Below are 12,670 nucleotides of genomic sequence, written 5' to 3'. Positions count from 1 at the left end.
AACTGTGTTGTGCTATTGATACATTTACATTATAAATCCTGCATTACTTCAGCATGAGTTCTTTTATATAAAAAAACTCCGAAAAAACGGTCATTTTTTGGCAGCAGGGGCTCCCAAAAAATACCGTAAAATAACGGAAAATAAATGTATTATTAAATGTCTTAAAATAACGGTTATTTTACATAATTTTTTCTGGCGCCCCTGCTGCCAGAAAATTACCGTCTTTTTACGGGATTTTTTTTTACAGTTTATCCATGTTTTTTTTTTTTTCTGACAGTAATTTTCTGTTTTTAAACGGACATTTTCTGGCGCCCCTGCTGCCAGAAAATTAACGTCTTTTTACGGGATTTTTTTTTTTACAGTTTATCCATGTTTTTTTTTTTTTTTTTTTTTTTTTTTCTGACAGTAATTTTCTGTTTTTAAACGGACATTTTCTGGCGCCCCTGCTGCCAGAAAATTACCGTCTTTTTACGGGATTTTTTTGTTTTACAGTTTATCCATGTTTTTTTTTTTTTTTTCTGACAGTAATTTTCTGTTTTTAAACGGACATTTTCTGGCGCCCCTGCTGCCAGAAAATTACCGTTTTTTAACGGGATTTTTTTTTACAGTGTAGATCATTCTGGTATCCAGAAGGTGCACTGGAGTGACTTTTCTAGTGTTGGTTTGCTGATTACTTAAATGTTAAATTATATTTTACCTATAATTGAAGGAGAAAAGAAGATTGAGTGTATATGTGTCAGGAAACACTATACATAAAATAAAATTTGCAACATTTTCTGTAAAGCTTACTTTACATTTACATTAGAAAACATTTAAAGATTAATGTACAGGGGTGTCAATCAAACCCTGCTTCTGGAGGGCTTCTTCCTGAACACCTTGCTACTCTACAGGAAGGTGGCCCACCAAAAGCAGAATTACTCCTGACTGTACTGAATGTTTTAAATTGAAATACTTGCTTGATTTCTCTTTTCTGTAAGAAGTCTGAACTTAAATTGTTGGCTGCATGGAGTTGTTGTTGTTATTTTCATATTGTCTGTATTACTTAGTCACATATAGCAACTGTTCTGAGACTCTCTGAGAATGTGATGATGCTCTGCGCCACTAGCGTTTGTCTTTAACATGAGTGGAGCTGAGGAGCTGGTGAGACGAATTCAGTAAGCATCCCTATATCCTAGTCACACAGAAGCTCACACAGCTGACGAAGGAAGCGATGAAAAACAACGCCATTAATCAACGACCCTTCGTGTGACGCCCCTCCCCTCAGTGTCCTTCAAGGGCGCAAAACACCGTTTGGAATTCGACCGCAAACGAAAGTGAAAGGAAAATAAATAAGCGACGCCATTCCAGGGATTTGAATCCCTGATCATAAATAATTAAACGTCCTCATATTTAGCGGTGAGTTCTGAACTTATTCTTCATATTACCATGAAGTCATATAAAAATTAGCTGCTAAGTTATTTTGGTCTTCGTTACATGGGGGATTTCAGACCATCGTTATACTTCGACAGTTTTAAAATGCCAGAAACTAGACGATTAAATAAATTTTGATATTTAGTCAGACTATTTATAATGTTTATTTAAATTACATTCACATCAGGTAGTATTGAAAGCCGTTTTACGATATTTGTGATGCCAACAAAATGATACAAATTTGACATTTTTATTCATTTAACACATTTAATGCACAAAAACAATATCAATGAACCAATGATTGTTAGCTCTGTTGTACAAACGAGAGAAAATGTGACGCATGTCGGTCATGAAGCCTCTGTTAGGCCTCTATAGTGCGTCTGTAATCAGTTGTGATCAATACTGCACATCTACTGCATTAATATATCAAAATATTAGAGAGTAAAAATAGAGATCACACACAAACAGTGACCAGAAACATACCGTAGGTCATGCAACGTCAACTGGCGGCCCGCCAGAGATTTCCATCCGGCCCCCAGAATAATACTGAATTCAGGAATAGCCTTGTAAGAGGAAAAAGTTTAGGGCTGGTCCGAATACCATTTTTTGATGAACATCGACTATTCGAAGCTTCGGAGAGAGGGGCTGAACATATTTTTCTCTCTAATAAAGGCAGGAATCTGTGTCTGTATGCCGTTTGCATTCTTATTATTTCGAGAACCGTTCATCCAATCGACTTCACAAGGGAGTGCAGTGTCTCATTTGGTGCGATATAGATGGACACGCGAGACGCGACACATTCAGAATTAATAAACTTTTAGTAAACTACAGTTAGAGCAGCGCGAGCGGGAAGCGGCGCACCTCACGCGGGCAGGGCTTATGCTCCGAGAACGGACACTGCACTAGTGATATAAAACGCACACACACAGGTCTGTTAAATTAAGCAATACTTTTAAGGTAGTCTAATATTTTTCTGACTAACAAATTGGCACAGTAAGGGTAGATTTAAATAAAGAAAAAACAAAATTTAAATAAATAAAAACGAAATTTAAATAGGCCTAAAGAAAAACGAAATTAAGTTAAATTAAAAACGAGATTAATTTAGATTGATAATAACGGGTAAAAATGCTAATACATTTTGTTTCTATTATTCTATTTTCCACAATGTCAAAGCAACAAAACACAAGCTCAGACATGTACAAACTCCGCTGTTCTGCGCTCTAGCCAGAGAACACTCCCGTTGCTGGAACCATAGGGCTGGAACACGCGTCGGTTCTATTTCTAGCATGCACGCGTTTTCTGCGTGGCTCGAGCGCGCCTGAGACGCGTGTCTCAGTGTGCAAACTCCAACCTGTTAAATATGGGAGCCGAAATAAAAACGGACACGCCACGCAGCTGAGACGCTCACGCAGCCAGTGTGTCGCCGGCCTTATTCAAGGGGGAATGAGAACCGTTTTTTATTTTTAAATCTAACGAAACAAAAACCCTTCTGAAAAGTAGCTTGCGCCATAGCCTGCCTTCAGTCAAGAATGACGATAAACGCGTTCTCTCATTGAACATCTTTTATTGTTTCACGTGCTCATTTTTTCACAAATGTCAAAATTTTCCTTGCCTGGGATTTGCGCACAATTGCGTGACAGTGATGGACAGCTTGACAGCCTCACAAATATGAAGCCTAAATTATCGCTATTGCCCCCTGGTGGCTTGCTGCAGTACAGGTAATATGTAAAAAATAACATGAATTTGGAATTAGAATTAGTATATCAAATAATAACATATTAGGATACAATTCGAATTTTATTTTATATTACGAGTATCTGGCCCTTACAGTGTCTGCAGTGAAAAATTCTGGCCCTTGGACAAATATAGTTGATGACCCCTGCCTTAGGTGATAGCAATTTCCGTTTAGTTTATTATAAAAACGCCCACAGTTACCATGACAACAAGTGCAGTAACTGCAGTCTAGGGCTGCGTCTCAATCAGCTCTCTATCTCCCTATGTCTCAGGCTTACATTGGGACACTGATGACTCTATTTTCGACGACATGGCAATGTCACTAGCTACTGGTATTTATGAACAACAGCAGAACTGATTCTTTGTATTTAGAAAACGTTATATTTGGGTTTACTAATATCACTCAAATAAAGGGAAAGAATATTATATTATAAATTAAGTTTTAATTTGTGCTAAATTTCATATACATAAATCCTAGATAGCAAACGGATGTGGGCCACTTTAGGCAATGATGCGGCACTGCAGGCCTTCTTATGACCCGGACAAAATGTATGTGAGCCTTAAGTGGCCCACATGTAACACGGCAAATATGGCCCAAATATTTCAAATCACATGTGGGCCTTTTTAGGCAAAGATGCAGCACTTATGGTAATGTGTAATCTGAATGTGAGCCTGAAGTGGCCCATGTGATAAATAATGAATATGGCCCAAATATCACAAACCAAATGTGGGCCATCTTTGGCAAAAATGTGGCACAATCAACAATGGCTAATCTGGCTTTAAACCAAATACGGCCCACATATGCTGCAGCAAATGTGGCCCAGTTATCTTAAAACACAATTGGGCCAGTTTTGGCAAAGATGTGGAAAGTAATCACTGGCAATTCTGAATGTGAACCTAAAGTGGCCCACACATGGCATAACAAATATGGCCCAGATACATTACTTCAACTTTGGACCACATTTGGCAAATGTACGGCACAGTCAGCACTGGCTAACCAGGATGTAAGCCTAAACTGGCCCACATATAATGCAGCAAATGTGGCCCAGATATCTTAAAACATATCTGGACCAGTTTTGGCAAAGATGACGGAGTGTAATCACTGGCGATTCCGAATGTTAACTCCAACTGTACTCCATTACTCCAACTTTGGACCACATTTGGCATATGTATGGCACAGTCAGCACTGGCCAACCAGGGTGTAAGCTCAAAATGGAACAGTAAGCATGTTAATAGTTAATAACAATTAGGGCCAATGTTGGTAAATATACGGTACAGTTGACACAGCAAATATGCTCTAAATATCATAAAAAACAAGGCCACTTCTGGCTTTGGAACGAGCACCTTTAAAAACTGGTTAATTTAGATGTATAGCTAAAAATGAAACTGAAAATATAGCATTAATACTTTTCAGGGATAATTCATATAGGATGCAACACTTAATTGTACAGGCTAATCTGGAGAAGGCAGATATTTCAGGTTTTTTAACATAACTTTATTGGTGTGTTTGTGTGTACAGGTATATGTGGTTTGTGAGGACACAAATGTCTATAATGTCATATGCATTACAAAGTAAACATGGTTTATGAGTTTTCTGTGATGGGTAGGTTTAACGTAGAGGGATAGGTTATGCAGTTTGTACAGTATAAAAACCATTATGTCTCTGGAAAGTCCCCATAAAACATGAAAACACAGTGTGTGTGTGTGTGTGTGTGTGTGTGTGTGTGTCTGTACTGTAGAGCATAAACACAGACGTGCACTATTACAGCTCTTACAGTCAGTTATGCTGTACATGTACTGTAAGTAAAGTGTCTGATTGAGAAGCGTGTACAACATAAGTACAGTAAAAACCCAACCTTTGTTTTTGATTCTTGAAAAAGAAATTCAAAAATATACCTAGACTATTTTTCATTCACATAATAAGATAATATTGTATTTTTGTGGTTTTGACTGTACATTGACTGTTTGAAGTTTAATGAAAACAAAACAGCAGAACTGATATTTTCTGACAGTTTTAAACTAGTATATTATATTCCTTTAACATTTCAGTTGTAAATTAATTGTAAATAGTAGCTAGATTATGTTCACTTTCTATCTAGAATCAATGTTTGCTTCCTGAAATATAATTAAATAATGGTTTTCTTAAAACCTAAATTGTGTTTCATGAAGTCTATTGAGTTGGCTCACACATTTATTTTTAAAGCTTAATAATTTCTCTTAAGATGAACACTGGTGATGTTTTGTTTTTTTCTAAGGTATGTTTATAAAAGCTACTGAAATGCCCCAATTGAACTAAGTAAAGCGTAATCCATGGCTTAGTCTATAAGCCCTGTCTGTGAAACCATCAGAGCCTGATCACAGGGTTCATCTCTATCAATTTAGGCCTTTCACAACATCCAATGCACATAAGTCTCACAGTGAGTCTATCTGCTCTCTTACTGGAAATGTTGGCATGTTTTAAGATGATTGACATCTATTAAAACTCTTTATTCATGTCAGTTTTTCTGTGATGTTTATGATGAATGCAGGATGAAGCTTTTGCATTCTTCAGTCACTCATTATGCGTATGCTGTTATATTAATACTGATGTGTCATCTGACATGTGTTTCTCTGCATGTCTTTCACACACATCTCAACGCTTTCCGCCCTGATAGCTGTGCAGTTGGGTGGAACTGTTATAGAGAATAAGGAAGAAGAGTCGTGAGAAAGACCGATGTAGGGTGTGTGTACTTCTGATGATAGAGACTTACGTCGCATTCAAGGAACATTTGATCAGTTCTTGCTGTCGCTGGATTGTGATCAGATCTGTTTTTTCTCTGGATATCTGTGAGACTGAAGTCAATCAGGAATGAGGGCTGCCATCATCATCTTCATCTTCATCACTCTCTGCCTGATCTCAGGTCAGTTCTTCACTGGTCAGTCTGGATCAAATAATACATTATATGATCTAGATTGATGATATATAATAACCCAGAGCAAATGAACTTGTGTTTGGCAGGTCAGGTACTTTGTTTCATGTTGATTGGATGCGCTGGAGGGAGTTTGATGTTCAAGTGCATGATCTCAAACCACACTGAAACTAATGAACAGCATACGAACCAGAGAAAGACTGAGGAACAGCATAAAGGAAATTTTTTCAGCAGACAGGAGGGAAATATATCAGGCATCAGTACTGAGATTCAGCGTCGTTGGGTTTATAACGGGAGATTCGCTCTGTATGATGATGGAAACAGCAGATTCTTCACAGTGTTTATCAGGAACCTCAGCAGAGAGGATCATGGGAAATATGCGTGTGGAAACAATCAGAAATGGAGTCATGATTTTGACTTAAAGGTGAACAACGGTACGTGTGATACTTTATAACTTACTACATCAATTATTTTTATTACTATTAATGGAGCGCTGCAGAACATTGAGTAAAAATGAACAAGAATGAAATACCAAGCACATTAATCAATGTTTAAAACAGTTTCCATGCCTTACCCTGATTCACAACGGTCATCTTATTATAATTCATAATTTGAGCAGTCGGGCTGGATTATGCGGGGGAAATGTCAGTTTTATATCATTCATCTTTGCATGTTCATGTTCAACAAGTCCCAGCTACTACAGTATATGCAACTTACTTGTTATCGATGACATTTTTCTGGATATATGCCTTGTAAGACTCATGTTTTTCTGTCTTGATGTAGAATGACAGATCTGTTCTGATCACTGGCATCCATAAATATACCTACAAGAAATAAATAAATAATAAAAAAACTCTGCAATTGTATGTGTCAAACAGAGATGGCGCTAGAGAAGACATAATTCCATAATGCACCTTCAATCATACTAATAATATTTTAGATTTCAGTGCATGTCACAAGATTTTGTTGTATCATTTTCAGAGTCTGGTTGTGGGAGGTCTGTTATCCAGGACGAGTTTGTTGGACAAACGATCTCTTTCCACTGTGAATATGATGATAAGTTTAAATCACACACCAAAGTCTTCTACAGACTGAAAGTGGGTCCTGTCCATGTGCTGAACAGCTCACAATCATCACAATCATCTGAGGAGAAGATCATTCTGTCTGACAGTCGTGAAGATCATTTTACTGTGACCATTAGAGACATTTCTGCAGACGACGGAGGAGTTTATTTATGTGGAGTGGAGAGAGACGGATCAGATCCATCAATTACTCACATAACCTTCATTAAAGAGATTCGGCTGAATGTTTATAGTGAGTTTAGTTTATTTTTAATTAAAGAATTTTTACAGATCTAAATGAGAAAAGTAAATCCCTCCTGACTTTTAATAATTTAACAAATCAACAAATAAATCTAATTTTTCAGGTGGAATCACTTCTGTCCAGGTTCAGGCCTACTCCAGTAAATCAGTCTTCATCTCGTGTAAATTTCCACAAGAGTTCAGAAGAAACAAGAAATTCATCCAGAAAGATTCATCACAGAAGATTATTGTTGATGAACAGAATCGATGGGTCCATCATGATAAAGTTCACATGTATGATGATTCCAGTGAAGGACTTCTGAAGGTTTTTATCAGTGATTTAACAGCGGCTAATGAAGCAACGTACAGGTGTGGAGTGAATATCGCTGATGATGATCTGTTCACTGACGTCACACTGACTGTAAATCAAGGTAAAGAGATTCTGTCAGGAGATTCATCGGACACTTTCTAAAAGATTTGATACTTTGATATTATATATTTTTCATTGTTTTTGTGTATAGTTGATCATTTTCGTGCATCAAGTAAAGCATCTGCTGTTATTGGTCAAAGTGTGAATCTCACCTGCGATTTCCCTGAGAAACACGGCGAGACCTTCAAACACATCTGCAGAGAGAACGAGCAGAAGATATGTGAGAGCATCAGTTCATCAGAGCAGAAACGCTTTGAGTTTTCTGTCAGTTCAGCAGGAGTTTTTACAGTGATCATCAGTAATGTGAGCGAGAGAGATGCTGGAGTTTACTGGTGTGGAGCAGAAACCAGAGACACACATCTGACTTCTGTCTCTCTCACCAATCAACATCAACTCACTGTGACCAGTACGTACAGTCACCATAAACCACATAACATGTGCATTCATTGCAGGATATAAACACTTTCATTCTCTTTGACTATTAGTGCCTCCAGTGGTCGGACGTGAAGGAGATTCATCAGAGATCAAATGCCCTTATAATGCAAAACATTCAAGTGAAGTAAAGCATCTTTGCAAAGGAAAGTGTTTCACTGAAGATGCTCAAAATATCATTCGATCAGATGAAGCTAAAAAACCAAAGATTTCAGCAAAGGATGATCCTGAACTCAATCTCTTCACTGTGACCTTGAGTGAGCTGAGAGCAGAGGATGCTGGGATATACTGGTGTGCAGTGAGAGATGAGTTTAACCTTCACACTGATCTCATGATCGTCATGAAAGATGGTGAGGGGGTTTCTGGAGAAAATCTCAATGTTTCTGATCATTCTGTTCTCATACTCATATTTTCTCTCTTCAGCGGTCACTCGTGAAGCGTCTGTCGGAGGATCAGTGTCCATCAGCTGTCAGTTCTTCAGGAATCACATGAGGTTTTTCTGCAGAGGAGATCAGCCGAACATCTGTGTCCGAGACGGAGTTCGTGTTTCATCGAATACGAGAACAAATGGGCGATTCTCTGTGACTGACGAAACCTCAGCTGGAGTCTTTACTGTGAACATCAACAACCTGACAGAAGAGGATTCTGGGAAATACTGGTGCGCAGAGGAGAGTTCTGGGTCATTCATATTCACTGAAGTTCATCTACATGTGATTGGAGGTAAAATATTAATTAATCTGATAAAAATTGTTTTTTGCTTAAATTATAATTGCAATAATTTGTCTCGATTGTTGTAATTTGAGAAATTTCTTTTTACATTTATTCACAATTATTGCACTTTCAAGTAAACACAAATCATCTGATTTATTATATCATATACATTAACACGCTCTGTAAACTGGTAAAACCATAATGAGTTTCTCTCAAAACCAAAACAGTGAAATTCCTAATAGTGATTTCAAATGATGTTAATGTTTTTCTCTCTATAGTCACACAGAGGCTGTTTAAGTGCATTTATTCAGCAACTACACTCAGAAACAAATAAGTTGAGATCCATGTTTGGATTTATTACAGTTCATAACCGAAGGTTTGATGGCAGATTCAGTCACAGTAAAACTCGTGAAGGAACAGACGGACTGAACGACACCTTCATTTGAGCAGAATATCTCAATGGAGATCGATAAACTCACGTGTTCATCAATGTTTTCAGATCATCAGGGGTGTTTTCACAGTGTAGAGAGCATGTGAACATGGTTGCCAGATTGCAAAGATGAAGTAAAACTCAGACATTACATGTATCCTTTTTAAGAGAACATGTTTGGGGGATTTAAACTCTTGACGTCTGGCAACCGCACGCATGAGAGGTTGTGAAGGATTGTTACTAATGCAATACAACTGAAATGTCTTATAAAGTTTAACCAATGGGCCAAAATCACAACAGTTACTATAAGAGAAGCAGAAATCATAATCCTGATAAAATAAGTATAAAATATATAATCGTTCAGCCCAACTTTCTACAGATGTTTTCTTTCAGTGTGATCATTTTTGGATGTACTGTCTCTTTAAAGCAGCACGCTGTGGTAAAGTCTGATGAACGGTCATGTTCACACCAGCTGAAAACCACAGACAAAAACAGTTTAAGAAAAACTGGCTGCTACTTTTGTGTTTTAGTTCAGTAACGTGCAGAAAGAAAGCGTTTCTTACAGATCCAGCAGACACAGGATAGACTTGGTTGGTCAGACATTGAATTTTGGTTGAAAATGAAAATGGGATTGACCTCTAAACCCAATGTTTAGACACAGAGAGGTCATTGGACGTCAATGTATCATCAGGAAGACATTGGTCAGATGTGAGATATTGGTTGAAAATGATAATCAGCTTAACTCAATGTTTGTTTGACATCAAGCACCAACATTGGGCAGACACACACACACACACACACACACACACACACACACACAAAAACACTTTATTTCTGTCTACAGAAGCTCTTATTGAGAATTAACAGAGGTTTAGATGTTGATGGCTTATTGAAAATGTTTAGTTTGAAATCTTTTGTTTTGACTCTTGTCTTTTTACCATTACTTTTTCTCTAGCTGCTTTAACTGTGTATGTTATAACAAACACAAACACAGTTACAACAGCCAGAGAAAACTAATGTTAAAAAATAGTCAAATTAGCACCAACCTATGCTGAGATCTTGAACGATTTAATGTGCTGCCATTCATTTCTCCCCTACTCTTATTTATTTATTATTTATTTTACAGTGTGGAGCTAATTTCAACCAAAATTTGATGTCTGACTGATGCTGGAGCTAGACATCAAACAAATCTTGTGTTTAGACGTGTTTTTCATTTTCAACCAAAATTTGACATGTGACCGATGATTTGACGTACTGTGCCAGCTGGGTTGTGTTTTACTGTGGAAAGGTCCGTCTGACTTTGTGTTGATGCCGTTTCTTTTTTGTTGTTGTTGTTTTGTGGAGCACAAAAAGATGTTATTTTAACATTCACACAGATCTTATCCATACAATGAAAATACAGAATTAATCTAAATTTAAATCGTTATGCACTGAAGAGTTTTTGTGTGCTTCCATATATCCTGACAGGTCTTGTTATTTAAGACATCAATTATGTGCCAGGTTTGAATATGCACAAGTGATTTCAGTGATAAATTTGTGTCTGTTTGTTTTGTCACACATTATCATACAGCTTTATAAGATATGAAATAAGTCACATGTGCACTTCTGTGGCATTTTTTGCTGAATGCATAAATGTAATTGTATAAAAAAAAATCGTCAAGCAAAATTGCATTTGTGTTCCACAAAACATCTGAGTAAATAATGACAGAATTCGTCCCTTCAATAAACTTGACAATCAATAAACTTGACCATGTGTATTTTCAGAAACGACGACATCTCACACTGATAGAGAAACATCCCAGGATAAAGAAAAGTCTGGTAAGATCCAACAAATCTGTTTCTCAGTTTGAGTTGAACATGATCTTGTGATATAAAGATGAGTGTCGGATGTACAGCATGTGTATGAATGTTTGACGTCACCTTGTTTCTCTGTGACAATCCTTTGTGTGATTTCTTGACAGAATTTGTTCCTCTAATTTGACCATCGGTGCTCTATGATTGTGTATTTTCAGAAACGACGACATCTGACACTGAAAGAGAAACATCCCAGGATAAAGAAAAATCTGGTAAGATCCAACAGATCTATTTCTCAGTTTGAGTTGAAAGTTATTTTATGATATAAAGATGAGTGTCAGATGTACAGCATGTGTATGACTGCTAGATGAATGTCATGTGATCACCTTGTTTCTCTGTGACAATCTCTTTGTGTGATTTCTTGGCAGAATTTGTTCCTCTAATTTGACCATTTGTGCTTTATGATTGTGTATTTTCAGAAACATCTGACACTGAAAGAGAAAAATCCCAGGATAAAGAAAAGTCTGGTAAGATCCAACAGATCCATTTCTCAGTTTGAGTTGAAAGTGATCACATGACACAGCTATAAAGATGAGTGTCAGATGTACAGCATGTGTATGAATGCTTGTAGATGAATGTCATGTGATCACCTTGTTTCTCTGTGACAATCTCTTTGCTTGATTTCAGGCTCTTCTATGATAGTTGCTGTTTCTGTGGGTTTGATCCTGCTGGCTGTGTGTTTAGTGCTCGTGTTGCTCAAAATAAAATACAACCGTAAACACGGTGAGACACTCAAGCTGCTGCATTTTTAATAAATCTGAGTTTGTCTCCCTCTGCTGTTCAGAAATACACACACAGATTAACTTCACACTTTCTCTGCTCATTCACACAGGCATCGGTTCATCGACTCCAGCACAATTACCCACAATCCCCTCTGATGGGCTCCTGTGCACGTCTGTCAGTTTCCAGAAGCATGAAGAGTCTCTCAGTGACGCTGCTCTCGCCTTCAGCAACGAGGAGATTCACTCGGATTACACCACGGTCATTTACCACATCGTGCCAAATTCATTTTAGTTCAGCCTAAAGAAACTCTGGGCTTATTTTACACCATCACACTGATGTTATTACATGCTATTCTGCTTCTGCTCTCTATCCATCGCTAAATTACATGTATATGTTTGTATGTTAGAATAATTTAAGTGTTTAGTTAATAAAGTCTTGTTCGTGTCACACCAATAGTTGTTTCTAGTTCATGCTCATATACTGGAGTCCCTGATCATGCAGATTTTGGCTACATGCTCTGAAAACAAAAGGGGTAAATAATGTGATTAAAAGAAAGAAAATTTTAAATATTTTGAAGAGGGATAAGATTCAGATTGCTTTGCTACAAGAGACTCATCTAAGTGATATGGAACATCAAAAGCTCTGTAGGGATTGGGTTGGGCAAATCTATTATTCTTCTTTTTCTACAAAAAGGTGTGGTGTTTGTATATTATTACATAACAACCTTCCGTTTACG

General features: G+C 37.3%; 1 protein-coding gene across 4 annotated transcripts; it reads left to right on the top strand.

Annotated features, from left to right (window-relative positions):
- Positions 1-788: 788 nt before the first annotated feature.
- On the top strand, positions 789-12,381 carry LOC125271579 (polymeric immunoglobulin receptor-like). 4 transcript variants are annotated; one of them, XM_048195658.1, is made up of 12 exons: positions 789-1,395; positions 5,799-6,044; positions 6,143-6,487; positions 7,035-7,785; positions 7,876-8,190; positions 8,270-8,566; positions 8,640-8,936; positions 11,122-11,175; positions 11,370-11,379; positions 11,635-11,678; positions 11,839-11,934; positions 12,044-12,381. In XM_048195658.1, exons 4-12 carry the CDS (start codon positions 7,647-7,649, stop codon positions 12,223-12,225), a joined length of 1,434 nt encoding a protein of 477 aa, XP_048051615.1. In that variant the 5' UTR covers positions 789-1,395; positions 5,799-6,044; positions 6,143-6,487; positions 7,035-7,646; the 3' UTR covers positions 12,226-12,381. The 4 variants fall into 4 exon arrangements, with proteins under 4 accessions (XP_048051615.1, XP_048051614.1, XP_048051617.1 ...); XM_048195657.1 differs by having other exon boundaries at positions 11,370-11,423; positions 11,631-11,678; XM_048195659.1 differs by lacking the exon at positions 11,370-11,379 and having other exon boundaries at positions 790-1,395; positions 11,631-11,678.
- Positions 12,382-12,670: the final 289 nt, after the last annotated feature.

Source organism: Megalobrama amblycephala, linkage group LG7 (assembly GCF_018812025.1).
Source record: "Megalobrama amblycephala isolate DHTTF-2021 linkage group LG7, ASM1881202v1, whole genome shotgun sequence".
NCBI lineage: Eukaryota > Metazoa > Chordata > Actinopteri > Cypriniformes > Xenocyprididae > Megalobrama > Megalobrama amblycephala.
The sequence above is the reverse complement of the archived record's forward strand: the minus strand, read 5'-3'. Positions and strand labels throughout refer to the sequence as shown.